This window comes from Hypanus sabinus, chromosome 4 (assembly GCF_030144855.1).
Source record: "Hypanus sabinus isolate sHypSab1 chromosome 4, sHypSab1.hap1, whole genome shotgun sequence".
NCBI classification, from domain to species: domain Eukaryota; kingdom Metazoa; phylum Chordata; class Chondrichthyes; order Myliobatiformes; family Dasyatidae; genus Hypanus; species Hypanus sabinus.
Window position 1 is genome coordinate 43,975,833 of NC_082709.1, and position 14,987 is coordinate 43,990,819.

The window sequence follows — 14,987 nt, forward strand, 5'->3', positions numbered from 1 at the left end:
TCCGATGTCATTTCCGCCTGGAGAGGGCGGGCACTGGGGATTTAAATGCCAGCACCGCGAAGTTTGAATAAACTAGTCTCGAAATGACTTACCGACTGCGTGTCGTTATTTCAGCGCTGTGTGCAGCACATTGCTACAGTAGCACAGATTCATTGAGCTGGAAAGGCCAGTTAACGTGCTGCATCTCCAAATAAATGTAGGACAGGATTATTCATAAAGAACTTCACATGTCAAAACATTTTTAAAGATAGTAGAAAATTTGAATATTAGTTTATAACCCTGTAGAAATAAAAGAAGTCAAGCAGAAGTACATAAAGCTACATTTATATTTTTTCAAAAAAAATTTTCTGACAATTTAAAGAAGTCCTTTATAATGCTTGGTCTAATAATAAAGCACCAGGAGGCAACATACAGAGAGACATATTTATTACAACATCAAGTGTACCTGCAGTGACTTATTTAAAGAAAAAGTACAAGCCTACCAGTTATAGAATATGAAATCATAGGTGAATCTGACCACATAACCAACAAGTGACGTGTTTATTACGCTGTCTGGATTCATAAGTTTTCAAAATTAATTTCAGTCAAAATTCACTATGTCAAGAGTGGAAGATAAAGCCAATCATATAACATTAATCCTAAAGTTCATACTGTTGTAGCTTTAGTTTTAATGTGTTATAAATATTACAATAGAGAATGAAGAGTATTTACAACATAAATTGGAGATTTAATGGCAGCAAAACACTGTCATAAACCCATCTCCATATACTTGGAAGAATCAAGCAATTCTTAAATGTCACTGTTAATGTTATTGAGTAAAACTTAGTAAAGACATTTATCTCAAAATAGCTCATTTGAGTTTCTATTGTAGAAGCTACATGTTTTTCCACATTTCCACATCGATGGATGAGCAATCATGGTACATATCTTCATACTTTCATTAACAGTGACATGATCCTTCCATTCAAACTTTGTCTTGGATGCCTTGTTTGGGGATAAATGAGCATTTTACAACTTGTGGTGTCATGGGTGTCAGAAGCTGATTAATTCATTCAGCTTGTCAATTTAATGACCAATTGCTCACTTCATTCCTGGGATTTTTATCTGTCCTAATCAAGCAGTTACAGTTCATCTGCAAATAATAACCCCCAAAGTTATCCCTGAAGATCTTTGTCACAAACTATAGAAAAGATCATGCAAAGTGAATACTATATTTTAGCAAAAGTAGAAAAGGTACATCCGGTCATGTAAAGGTAACTGGGGAAATTTAATAATTCTACAAGTTAATGAAGATAATGTGTTCCTTATCTGAATCTTTCTTAAAAGCACCTCAAAAATAACTTGAGAAATATAAAACAGACTTAGACTTTTGTTTATTTTTTTTAAGAAACAACCTGTCAACACAAGGAATGAAATCTAAATCTCAATAAAGACAAATTCAAATGAATTGTGAATTGAATATTCATCATCCTGCTGGTCACAATATGATTTGGCTATTTAACAAGTAATGGGACTAAATTTACAGTCTTCAAGTCCCAATTAAAATAAAATAGTACTTCTAGCCCTATCCACTTACTACTTATACAATCTGTTCCAACAAGATGACCAATGTTTTTATTTCAGACTGTCATCACGTCACATCTGAAGCACAGCAAAAGTTTGGGTAACCAAGGGCAATTACAATGCAGCAAAATAGCAGACAAAGACAGTGTGAAGAATAACTTGCTTTATAAGATGTAGTCAAGTTCATAGCGGACATGTGTATTTTTTTCATCATTAAATATCCTTGGATAATGTGCAATTAGGGCATCCTGTGAACCGATGTAGATCGAGTTGTAGATCTTCCAGTAGACATCACGTACTTTTCTGGCAGGATGGAACAAGCCCTTTGAAAAATAAGAAAAAGGCAGAACTTTACTATGCTGCTGAAGGCCAATGAGGACTTCCAACATTGAGAAAACATTAAATGCTAACTCTTAAAATAAAACAGACACTGTTTAAAACCATAAGGTTTTTGGAAGTCGCTTTCCTTTGTTCACTAATTAAAACTTTAGTGAAAGGATTGAAATGCTTAAATTATTGCGATTGACAAGTGCAACATGCAGCACTGCGAATTAAATCAGAATGGCAAAATGGATCATACAGTCCAAGTGTGTAGCTAATTAACATTTAGTTATGTGAAATTTTTCCCCTACACAGGGAAAGCACTGGGCCATGTTGAAAGCCAGCAAAGTGCAACCTAATTTACTTTAACACCAACATTAGTATCTAGTACTAATGAGTTAGTAGAATGCATGCGTGCATTAAGGACAAATTGTTAACCTTAGCTGTTTTATTGTGAGAAGGCTGAACACCTTCCTTAAGAGCAAGGGAAAATTCTTGTAACTTGGCCACTCTTGTGCACCCTTCTTGGTGACACGAGATGACATGCAAGGAAATTTCTACAAGAATATCAGGACAAAAAGACTTGCAACAATTAAAAGTCATTAGCTAGAGGTCCTATGAAAACAATGTTGCATCCAGATCAAATCTAATCCAAATATATGATGACAAAATTTTAACTTACCTGTAAGCAATATTGTAGCATTCTGCAAGGTCCTAATGCGACCCTTAGACCCTCCAATGCCCCCATTACTGCCTGGATAACATGTGGTGATGTCTCAAAAACATTGGGCCATACATAATTTAACAAGTGATTTAGAGCATCTTCACACCCAAATCCATATACTCCCAGGGACATGTGCTGCACAACTGCACTAGCTGTCTGTCTGTGAACCAGGTCTCTAGAATAAAGACAAGACAAAATTACATATTAATTCACTACTTATTTTTAAGATTATATTTTATACCACAAAAAATCTTGTTTCCTGCCAATACAAAATTCTTTAAATCACATATTTCAAAGTTTTGAGACATAATTTATTGAAAACAGATATTATAAATTGCTACTGGTAATCCATTTTCCATTAATGATTTAGTTTATGAGCTTAGCAACAGCTAAGTGAAATACTCCAGTTGCCTTCCACAAATGGCAAAGGAGCCTGCACCAAACTATAAATGGGTCAGCTTCGACAGGAAAATTCTGGCAGAAGTAACATTACTTCATTTATGTGTGAGCAACTTCAGTACTTCATTGCTTTTAGAGCACTCTGATAGTAAAAAGGCACTATATAAATGTCACATTTCTAAAATATTTATTTTCCTTTGAAAGCAAATATATAGAATGCAAAGTTTGGTACCTCTCAGATATTTAATAAACACAAAATTCTTTCCTTGTTGGGATGGACAGAAACATTATGCTAGCACTTCATGTTTTAAGCAAAATTATTTTACTTGCAATTCTTGAAAGTGATGATTAGAGTATTGGACCACAAGTTTATAGTAAGAGCATGATTCAGCTTCCCACAAATGTGAATATTAATTTTTGCTTCAATAGAATGTTTACAGCTTTATTTTCCTTTTCTTTACCCCATTCCAACAGACAGCATGTGGTAATTTAATGTTGAATGAATGAGAAATACTGATCAGGATAAAGTCCTTCTCTTACTTTTCTTTCAAACAGTTTCATGTAATCTAAAAGAGACACCCTATGATTTTTGTTCTCCAGCCTCAGAAGTATGCCTTAAACTGTATCTTTTTGATTTAACATAGAAAAACTACAGCACAATACAGGCCCTTCAGCCCACTAAGTTGTGCTGAACATGTCCCTACCTTAGAAATTACTAGGCTTACCCATAGCCCTCTATGTTTCTAAGCTCCATGTACTTATCCAAAATTCTCTTAAAAGACCCTATCGTATCCACCTCCACCACCGTTGGCCAACAGCCCATTCCACGCAGTCACCACTCTCTCGAGTAAAAAGCTTACCCCTGACATCACCTCTGTACCTACTCCCCAGCACCTAAAACCTGTGTCCTCGTGGCAACCATCTCAGCCCTGGGAAAATGCCTCTGACTATCCACATGATCAATGCCTCTCATCATCTTATATTTGGATAAAGTAATGACTGTATAACCAGCTGACTTTATAGAACAGAATCACAATTAATTTGCCAGAAAATGACACTGGAATATGTAAGGTTTCATAATTAAAAGACTTGAAATAAAAAGTACACACAAAACTAAATTTGAGTTTTCTATTCATAACCAAAACACAAAACAATAAAACAAAATTGCCATGACAATTTTAAAATGTGTTCCATACCCATCTGCAGTGTTGTCTGTTTACAGCTGCTGAGAGACACCTTTGAGCTGGTGTGCTCCAACAGGGGTGGCGTGCCACAGCATTCTGGCTGGAGTTGGCGCTGATCCGACCCCTAGTATTTGCTCGGCTGAACAATGGACTCAGGATCTGGACTATATGCATATATATCTTGCGTGATTGTATTTTACTATATGCTATCTTGTATGTGCGAGGACTAAACCTCAAACCACAGTATTGCTTGTTTACAGCTGCCAGTGAGGGGCAATGGAGGGGGGGGGGGGAATATGACGTGGCATTGGTGTTGCTGTCTCTCCACCCCCACCCCCCTCACCACACAATGTTCGCTTGGCAGAAAACAATGGTGATCTGCAGATTTCAGTGCTTTTGGATGGCATGAGTTTGGTTTCTTTTATTGAGTGATTATTTTTCTATCTTATATGTGCTATGTATGCTTGTTGCTGTGTGAGACTGTTGGTACTGTGTTTTGCACTTTGACCCGGCAGTTACACTGTCTCATTTGGCTGTATTCTTGAGTATTCATGTATGGTTGAACAACAAACTTGAATTGAATTGAAAAAAAAAAACATTGGTCTTTGGCTGTTAAGATATCTGCTATCAGAATTTAACTGAACTCACCTGTCCATTAAAGCATCTTCAAGCAATGGTGTAACTGCATAAATATAATCTTTTCCCATTTCGCCAATGTACTCAAATAAGAACGAGAGAGATTTAAGCACACCATTCTGCACATTCAACTCAGGAACTCTATACTCATTCATCAAAGCAGGAAGCACTGTGAATGGAGAGCATGTTTCTGCCACAATAGCAATAGCTACTGTGGTACAGACCCGGTTCTGACGTTCTTGAACCTTCAGATTATTCAAAAGCGTGGCCAGTACATCATGTGGACTGAAAGGAAAGTAAACAAGTGAAAAATTTAAAAAGTGACTTTTTTTTTATTGATTCAAGATTCAAAAACTTTTATTGTCATTCTAACCGTACATCAGCTCTGCAAGGCAGAATGAGACAGTGTTTCCCAGGAGCAGTGCAATCATAACAAATGCAACACTAAATAATAAACATTACAATAAATAGTAAAACACAACAGCCACATGTCAGTTAATTGGTCAAAGAATACTAGAAACTTAAACTGCATTTTTTTTATTGTACAGAAAGCATTTCTTTTTAGAGTGCAACAGGAATCTAATTCAGTTATTTAACATTAGGAAAGCAAAGATTTTCTCCCTGTGCAAGAGCACAGCAGTCTTATATCATTCACCTTTTACAGTTGTATGTAGACAAGTGAAAAATAAACATACCCTTTGGACAACACTAAGCACTGACAACCAATTCTAACCTGCTACTGTAATCGCTTCACTGAACTTACCCAATAGCTTTTGCAATGTAGCCAAAGGTGTTTACTGTTGCTCTTCTGATGGCTTTTTTGTGTGCCTTTAAAAGTTCTAACAATTCAAAGCATATCCTCATCCATTCACGAGCAGATACATACTCTGCACCTCTGCATAAAGAACACAGGCATTCAGGAACAAGTTGTAAATGCATCACTGTATAATTTTTGATCAGTATTAATATCAAGCAACCTCAAACCAGTTTTGACTCCAACTGCACCATTTTAAAATGCCAATTTTTCAAATAACAGCAAGCACCCATTTCCTGGATTTTCCTTTATTTTCCCCAAATTTCTTTCAGGTTACCGTACCTACCTTTCATTCTCATTTACTGCAAGTCACATTTGATCAAGTACCAACTAAACTACAGTTTGCTACTTAAAAAATTATTCAACAAAACTAAAGAAAATGAGGTTTACTTAGTTGGCTAATTACCGATCAGCAATTCGTCCAACGAGGTCAATACAGTTCTCCTGAACCTTTTCATGCCTGTTTTTCAAAATTGGAGTAAGACGTGGAAGAAGATCCTTAATGGGTGGAGTCATTTTATGCATACCTGTAATATTACATAAGGCAGAAATTTTCTTTAAGTATTTCTTCAGTTTAATTGAAAATAAGCAGTCCAAGTTTAGATAATGGACATACCTATAACATTTACAATAGCTTTCAGTGCTCCCAAAATACTCCCCAATACTTCAGGGTACTCTTCACCCAGGTATTCATATAGCACAACACCCAAGTGGCCCATCAGTTTTTCCTATAATAAAAAAGGTATTAGCTCACATGACCTGAACAAGAAACAGTAAATATATTTGAAACTAAATTCAATGTAGTAGTTAAGAAAATCTAACACGGTCCTGAAAAGCATACGTACCTCCTGACAGGTCTTCATAACCACTGCTATCCGAGAGATTAGGTCTGCAGCTTGCTGTCGTACTTTGGCGGATTTATTGTTCAGACGCCACAATACTGTGCCACAAATCTGTGGTAAATAGGGCTTTACACGCTTACCCAATGCGTTTACCACTGTACCAAAACCATTTAACATTACAGAATCCTATAGGGAGAAAAATCAACAATATTAGAACAAATGTACAAAAGAAAACAATGTATGAAAACACTATATACAATTATTAATCAAAATAAAATTCACAGAGTGAACTGATGTCATTTTAACATTAGGGAAACTGAAATACCAAAGAACTCTGATGCAGCAGAAACTCAAAAGACAGTTAGCAGTTTTACTTGAACTAGACAAAAGGTGAATCCAAATGTAAATGCACACCTCAGTAGTCTGTTCCTGGAATGCATACAAGATGCCATCAATGAGCTGTTCTTCTAATTTATGATCAATATCTGCAGCTCCCAGATTACCCATGATCTTTTCAATGGTTTCCATCACCATTTTTCTGTATTGCTCAGCTTCATCTTTTAAATCATCAACTATCCTGGAGATTATTTCAGCTGCTCCAACCTTGTTTGCAAGTTCCACAGTGGTATCTACTAACTGTAAAGAACAGAAATGCAAAAATGTTATTCACAAGTACCGAAAATTTGTTACTTTTAACATGGATGATAGCAAATAATTTCAGATCATTTCAGAAGTATATAAAAAAAATTAACTGAAAGGTTAGAAATCAGTACTGTCCTCTAAAATTGTAGTGTCTCAACAATGCATTAAGAATTGAACCTTGCTTTGCTACAACTGAACTGGGAATAGTACTACAAGGATAGTCTCCATAATTGAAACAAATATTCCAATGTATAAATCAGACCAAAGGGACTGAAAATTAAAAAGCTTAAGTTCACAATGGAGAAAATATGAGGTTATCTATCTTGGATCAAGAGACACAGACTAGAGTATATGCTAAATTTTAAGATTCAAGTAACTAAAAAGGCCAGGAACAAAAGTATGGAAACACCACAAGCTACCAGCTCCCTTCCAAGTCACAATAGCCTGATTCAGAAATACAGCAGCAATTGCTTATTTTTGCTGGGATTAATTCACAATAAGTGAGGATGCTTTCACAAGAAATGCACTGTTGAAGTGGTGGCAATTGTTGAAAGACAAATACTGGTCTTGTGAGCAATCCTCAAATCTCTAAAATGCATTAAATAATAGATTTGCTTCCTGAAGATATAAACTTGATGTTCTGTTCTCAGTGGCTTAATATCCTTTCAAAATATAGTGATAAATGTGCTTCATTTAAATTTTTGGTGGACTTAAGATTGTATTGCTACTCTTAAGGATTTGTCCACAAGTACATACAGATCATAATGTCCTGAACCCATTGTTTCTTACTTTCCAGATATTCCTTGACTTTTTCACATTTGTTGACAAAACTTTAAAGCTTCACACTGACCAAAGTAGAAAACACATCAATTGTATTCCTATTCATCAAGTTTACCAACTTGTTCCTTCACAGTATTTACTTCCCACCCATCCCACTTTGCTCCAATTGATGAAATAAATAATAACCAACAACCCTGGCATTGGCTAAATGGAGCCTCATTTTCCATCTTCAGCCACTATGACTTGAATTTAAATTTTAAGCATCGTACCATATGAATTGATGTTAGCAGTTAATTGGTATGTTTCTCATTTGCTGTCAATGCCCATGTTCACTCTTGTCCATCCCGTAAAAATCCTTAACCTCACACGGAATTTACTTATTTGCAAAACGTACTCATTTTTACATCTGCACGTTTGCCCAGGTAGACCCATTGTTTCAGTTTGTTCCTGCCCCACTGAACTCATATCTCATACCTTGATTGTATGCAACAATCTTGGCGCTGGCTAAATGGAGCCTCATTTCCCAACTTTAGCCACAGTGAACATCTACCCTTTGTATCCATGCCTTTAACTTACACCCCCTTCATTACACTCCCCCCCCCCCCAAGTTCAGTCCCTTCCTATCTTCATCTGTGACATGTCACACGCTCTAGATCTTTTCAATGATTTCAGGTTCCCTCGCCCCCATCATCTTATTTTCACGATGGATGACCAGTCCCTATACACCTCCATCCCTCACCAAAAAGGCCTCAAAGCTCTCCATTTCTTTCTTCCCCTCCACCACCATTCTCCTCTAGCGGAACTTGTCCTCATTCTTGATACTGGCTCCTCCCACTTCCTTCAAACAAAAGGGGTAGCCATGGGCACTCCTGTGTGTCCCAGCTATCCCTACCTTTTTGTTGGCTATGTGGAACAGTCTACATTCCAAGCCTACACTGGTGACCACCCCCCCACTTTTCCTACGCTACATCGACAACTGCATTGGTACTGCTTTCTGCACCCACGTGTAACTCATCGACTTTGCCTCCAAATTCCACCCTGCCCTCAAATTTACCTGTTCCATTTCCAACACCTACCTCCCCTTTCTCAATTTCACTGTCTACTTCTGGAGACAGCTTATCTACTGATGTCTATTATCAACCCACTGACTCTCACAGCTTCCTGGACTATACCTCGTCCCACCCTGTTACTTGTAAAAATGCCATCCCCTTCTCTCAATTCCTCTGTTTCCGCTGCATCTGCTCTCAGCATGAAGCTTTTCATTCCAGAATGAAGGAAATGGCTCTACTCTTTTAAAGAAAGTAGCTTCCATATTCCACCATCAATGCTGCTCTCAACCACACCTCTTCCATTTCATGCACGTCTGCTCTTACCCCATCCTCCTGCCTCCCTACGAGGGATAGGGTTCCTCTTGTCCTTCCCTACCACCCCACCATTCTCTGCATCCAGCATTTAATTCTCAGGAACTTCAGTCATCTCCAGCGGGATCCCACCTCAAAGCACATCTTTTCCTCCACACTTTCTGCAGGGATCACCTCCTCTGTGACTCCCTTGTCCATTCATCCCTCCCTATGGATCTCCCTCCTGGCACTTACCCTTGCGAGTGGAACAAGTGCTCACCTGCCCCTACACCACCTCACTTGTGACCATTCAGGGTCCCAAACAGTCCTTTCAGGTGAGGCGACACTTCACCTGTGAATCTGTTGGGGTCATATACTGTATCTGGTGCACCCAGTGTGGCCTCCTATATAGCGGTGAGACCCAATGAAGATTGGGCAATCACTTCACCAAGCATCTATGCTCTGTCTGCCAGGAGATGCAGGAAATCCCAGTAGCCACCCACTTTAATTCTACTTCCCATTCCCATTCTGACATGTCAATCTATGGCCCCCTCTACTGTCGCGATGAAGTCACACTAGGTTGGAGGACCACCACCTTCATATATTCTGTCTGGGTAGCCTCTAACCTGATGGCATGAACATCGATTTCTCAAATTTCTGCTAATGCCCCCCCACCTCTTCACCATTCCCCATCCCTTTCTCCCCCTCATCTCCTAGCCTGCCTCCCTCTAGTGCTCCTACCCACTTTTCTTTCTTCCATGACCTTCTGCCCTCTCCTTTCAGATTCCCCCTGCTTCAGACATGTAATCTCATTTGACAATCAACTTCCCAGGTCTTTACTCATCCCTCCCCCTCCCAGTTTCACCTATCATCTTTCTCTCTCCCGTCCCCCCACCTTTTAAATCTACTTATCTTTTTTCTCCAGTCCTGCCAAAGGGTCTCAGCCCAAAATGTCGACTGTACTTTTTCTCCCCTATAGATGTTGCCTGGACTGCTGAGTTCCTTCAGCATTGTGTGGGTGTTGCTAGGATTTCCAGTATCGATGGATTTTCTTTTGTTTGCTAGTTCATCTGTATTTTTCTAGTGTACCTTTTTCCTTATCTTTATGTATTATACCTTTCTCTCTGGAGTACATGCACTAACTGCAACTTGTATATCATGCCTTTCTTCATCAGTGGTCTCAGTACATTTAAATCTAGTATGTTATCCTAAACTCTACTGAATACCTACAACAAAACAAACTGGTTTACCTGTCTGTAGTTTCTCCTGTCCAAAGCCATTCGATGCTGCCAGAAGTGCTTGAAAAATGGAGGAAGGATTTCTGTTTTGATGTAATTGGCTTCCACACCATCCGTTCCACAACATTGCTTTACCACCTACATATAGCAGGTACAATTAATTACTCAAAGCTGTGATTAATTTCCCATTAGTTAAACCCACATCACAAATTTAAACTCCCTTCACAATGAATAGAATAAATAATCAGAGGCTAGCTCATGCATAAAACATGTTCTTGGTTTGCAAACTACTTGTAATAACAAAAACCCCTTAAATACATTTTCAGCAATATATTACCAAAGCATATTGGGAGAAAGTGCAGCACCTAAAGTTAAGAATGCTCAAATAAAATATTTTAAAAACAGTAGCAATGCATTACTTTTAAGTTTTACAACTAAGTATTTTATATCCTAATACCAGAAATTAATTGGTAGGTCATATACAGCGACTTATAAGAACTTTAGACTCAAAATTATAGTATTAATAAACGATTTTACCTGAACGCACATACTTTCAGAGAACATTACAGCACAGTCTCGGCTCATGATATTGTGCTGACACTGTTAGATCAATCTAACCTTTTCCTTCCACTTAACCCTCCAATTTTCTATCATCGATTTGCCTATCTTAAAGACCCTAAAGTATCTGCTTCTACCACTACTTCTGGCAATGCATTCCACACACCTACTAGTGAGTAAAAGAAAAAACTACTCGATATTCCCCCCCCACTGCCTTAAAGTTATGCCTTGTATTAGCCATTTCTGCACTAGGGGAAAAAATCTCTGGCCATACATTCAACCATGCCTCTCATTATTCGGAGCACCTCTATCCTCATCTTTCACCCTTCTCCTTTTCAAAGAAAAAGCATCCTCATAAGACATGCTCTCTAATCCAAACAGCATCCTGGTAAGCCTCCGTTGCAACTCATCTCTTCTGAAGATCCCACTAGAACTGAGCACAACATTCCAAATGTGGTCCAGCCAGGGTTTTATAAAGCTGCAACACTACTTTGCAACTCTTGTATTCACCCCCCAACTAATAGAGGCTTACATACCCTAACAACTTGCAGGATTTCAGTGCATTAAAATTATTCCAACACGATACTCAATAACACACTTAATAAAACATCAAAAGAATGATGCAGCATTCTGAGGTCATTCATTTTATCACATGCACCAGATCTTTTTGCCTTTTAGTTCATCTTGAAACTATTTGATATGAATTATTCTATGTGAAGTGTTAATATCAACTCTGCTGCACACTTCAGATTGGAATTAGCTTATTACCGTCACATGTACTGGGGTACAGTGAAAGGTTGCATTACAGACATACTGTTTAAATAAATCATATTACTTCCATCTTTCCTTCAACGCCTCATTCACTAATCCAATTATTCAGAATTTTTTTTTTTAAAAACTACATACCCCTGATGGCTAACAAAGGATAGCATCAACCAGCAAAAATTTAAGACAGTAAGCAATATTTAGTCATGCTTAAAGTTATTAAGTACTAGAATATCATCATAATGGTTACAAACTTGCCTTAAGTACGATTTTTTTCATTTCTTCATCAGGAGACTGAAACTCTCGGATAAGGATCAACATCACTTCTCGTGTATAGTAGTTTGCATATTCAGCATCCATAAGCGGAATCAAGTAACCAATAGCCTTTAAAAAGGCAGCCAAACCCTGGAACAGACAATATCAATTCTAGGTGCTAGAATTTCAATGATAAAACGTTTAAACAATCACATTAATTTAAAAATAGCAAAATGTTGGTTGGGACTAGGATGCTCCACCAAACAGTAGAATGTTAAAAAAGAATGCACACCGCAAAAGTCAAATGAATTTACATTTGAAAGGTGAAATATATGAAAACATCAGCAAATTCCAATAGCTGAATCATCAAAACATTAAGATGTATTCAGTTACCTGATTCTTGTTGGAAAATTACAAAAATAAGTGGGAAGAATACTAATTTCAAACCTGTTGATTAATTTTTCTAAAATCTTTCTCTGTCCACATTAAAATTGCTAACATCTTGCAACATTTTTTACATCATACAAAGAAATTCAGATAAAAAAAAAACATTAAAATAGTCAACCACCAAGTTCCTTCATATTTGTTGGTTCCTTAAAGTTGTCATAGCCAGGTGAGGTAATGGAGATAGGCTCCTACTATCTATAAGTGCTCCCAACAACATGTGTCTCAAATAACCTCTGACAACCAAGCCCAGCTCCTGTTCTTCACATGTAGCTTAGCTACTAAGACTGGAGGAACCATTTTTACTAACAGAAGATAAAAAACAGGTTACTAGTGCCCTAAAACCAGTTACTTTAGGCAGATGGTGCTTGTCAGCTGTGGTTGGCAGCTCATCTAGAAGAGGAAAACTCTGATCACAAACCTCCACTACCTTGCAGCTAGACCCACTCATGGGGAAGGCTTCAGGAGTAAATCCGGAGGAAAAAATTCTGGAGCTGGAATCTCTAAGGCAGTCCTACGTTAAGTTCAATGCTGACTGGTAACTCCTGCTACACCACTGGTGTCAAACTGTACTGGCCTCTACTTTTGCTTTGGATTCGTCAGCTGTGTGAGGGGGAGCCAGTTACATGGGCATAACTTGCTCTCCATATCATACTGCCCTGGCTTGCGTATCCCATAGTCAGGCATGATGCAACCTCGACCAACAGAGGGCCTCACTCAATATTTGTTGTACAATGTAATGTTATCACATCTGCTCACTGACTATAGTCAAACCAGCAAACGATATACAATATTATGCTTACTTTGCCTCTATGTTGTCGAATACCTTTCCACAATGGTTTCAGAACAGAGTCAAATGACTCGATGCCATATGGAGTTGCAGCTTCAGCCAAGGCAGCAATAGCCAGAGCACTGATAGTTCGTACTTTCTGCTGCTCATCAACCAGACCTGTGGGGCAAGATATTTCATTTGATCAATTTATGCAATCATTGAACTTCAGATATAATGAACTAGAGTCACCAATTAAAACTATAAATCTATGTGAATTTCTCAGCTGGTTAATAACCGAATGGGATGAACTCATTAACATAAAAAAAACATTTAATCCGTTAGTACATACCATGTTCAATAATCTCAACCAAGCTCCTCAAATGAGGCAAGATGGCACAACCCATAAGGATGGCAATCTGCTGCACAATTTTGATTCCTGTATGTCGAGCCTGCCATGATTTTTTACTCTTGCATACAGCTTTGAGGAAAGGCAGCAGTGATGGAATACCCAAGGCTGAAGCAACAACAGCAAAGGCTCTAGCTGTTGTGTTTCTTACATATTCATCCATGTTATCAATATCAGGACGCATAGTAGAAATCATGGTGGCAAGACCCGCAGCCTAATAAAAAAAAACCAAACCGTCAATACAGGCAAACCCACAAGTTTTCACCCAGACCCTACAGACAAATTCCCAAATTTTAAACTTTGAAATTAATATATTTTAAGGGACTTTATTCATACCTTTGCTAAGTTAGAAATGATTTCTCTGCCTTCTACTCTTGCATAATAGTCTTCATCAATCAGCAATGGCTCAATAACCACAAGAATCTATAACAAAACAGCAACAATTTTGTGACTAAAACAATCACGTACAAATACATTTCCCCTCCCGCACTATCACAACAGGAAATAGTAAATGCGAACAGCCAAGTTTGACTTATTTTCTAATTTTCAAGAGAAACCCATGCTTTCATCCCCATAAGACCCAATTCCATTTAAGGCACCTCATTAAAGGATTATATTTCTGATTATTACTTTTTTGAATATATCAAAATGTAATAAATCAGGCACACCAAATTAATTATTTATTATTATTATTTTTTTTTAAGTCCTTATATTTGTTCCTCTCCCCAGCAAAAACTCCTAGGTTCAAACTTTTTTAAGAAGCACTATCATTTACCATCAGCTCATCACTTGTAAACTACAATTAATTGACATGGTTGTGTAGGTTATCAAGTGCCAGAAAATTGGTGGGCAATGCTTCATAATTGAGTTTAACCATCTACCTTTCACATTCCATGGGATTACCATCAAACTTTCCATCATTAACCAGAACCTAAAAGCACCAACCTCAAGGTAGGAGGCCTGGTTGTCTGCAGCAGGTTATATCACAGAATCCTAAGACCTATTCACCATAAAAAAAAAGCTAAGTAGGAGTGTGATAGATGTCATAGATGTGCAGGTTCAACAGTTTGAAGTTTAACATTCAGATTGAATCAATCTCCATTTGGCATTTCATTCTCCATTCTAAACATGTATTCCCTCTCCCACTGGCACACACTGGTTACAGTGCCTACCTTTTTACAGAATACACTGCAGGTGCTTGCCTAAGCCACTATGTCAGTGACTCTCAACCCACAGCCTCCAACAGAGGACAAAGGCTTCAGGAACATGGAAGTGCCACTATCTGCTTATGTATGCTCCTTTCC

General features: G+C 37.9%; 1 protein-coding gene across 3 annotated transcripts in view; it reads right to left on the minus strand.

Moving 5' to 3' along the window:
- Positions 1–409: 409 nt before the first annotated feature.
- sf3b1 (splicing factor 3b, subunit 1) overlaps positions 410–14,987 on the minus strand; it is a 55,398-nt gene continuing 40,820 nt past the window's right edge. For all 3 annotated transcript variants that reach the window (XM_059966948.1, XM_059966949.1, XM_059966950.1), the window contains 13 exons: positions 14,020–14,106; positions 13,627–13,897; positions 13,309–13,454; positions 12,065–12,211; positions 10,496–10,621; positions 6,898–7,119; positions 6,487–6,669; positions 6,258–6,369; positions 6,048–6,168; positions 5,591–5,722; positions 4,840–5,112; positions 2,567–2,783; positions 410–1,886 (listed from right to left, as the gene is read on the minus strand). In XM_059966948.1, coding sequence (XP_059822931.1) covers positions 1,728–1,886; positions 2,567–2,783; positions 4,840–5,112; positions 5,591–5,722; positions 6,048–6,168; positions 6,258–6,369; positions 6,487–6,669; positions 6,898–7,119; positions 10,496–10,621; positions 12,065–12,211; positions 13,309–13,454; positions 13,627–13,897; positions 14,020–14,106 — 2,196 coding nt within the window. In that variant the 3' untranslated portion in view covers positions 410–1,727. The remainder of the gene's footprint in view (positions 1,887–2,566; positions 2,784–4,839; positions 5,113–5,590; positions 5,723–6,047; positions 6,169–6,257; positions 6,370–6,486; positions 6,670–6,897; positions 7,120–10,495; positions 10,622–12,064; positions 12,212–13,308; positions 13,455–13,626; positions 13,898–14,019; positions 14,107–14,987) is intronic.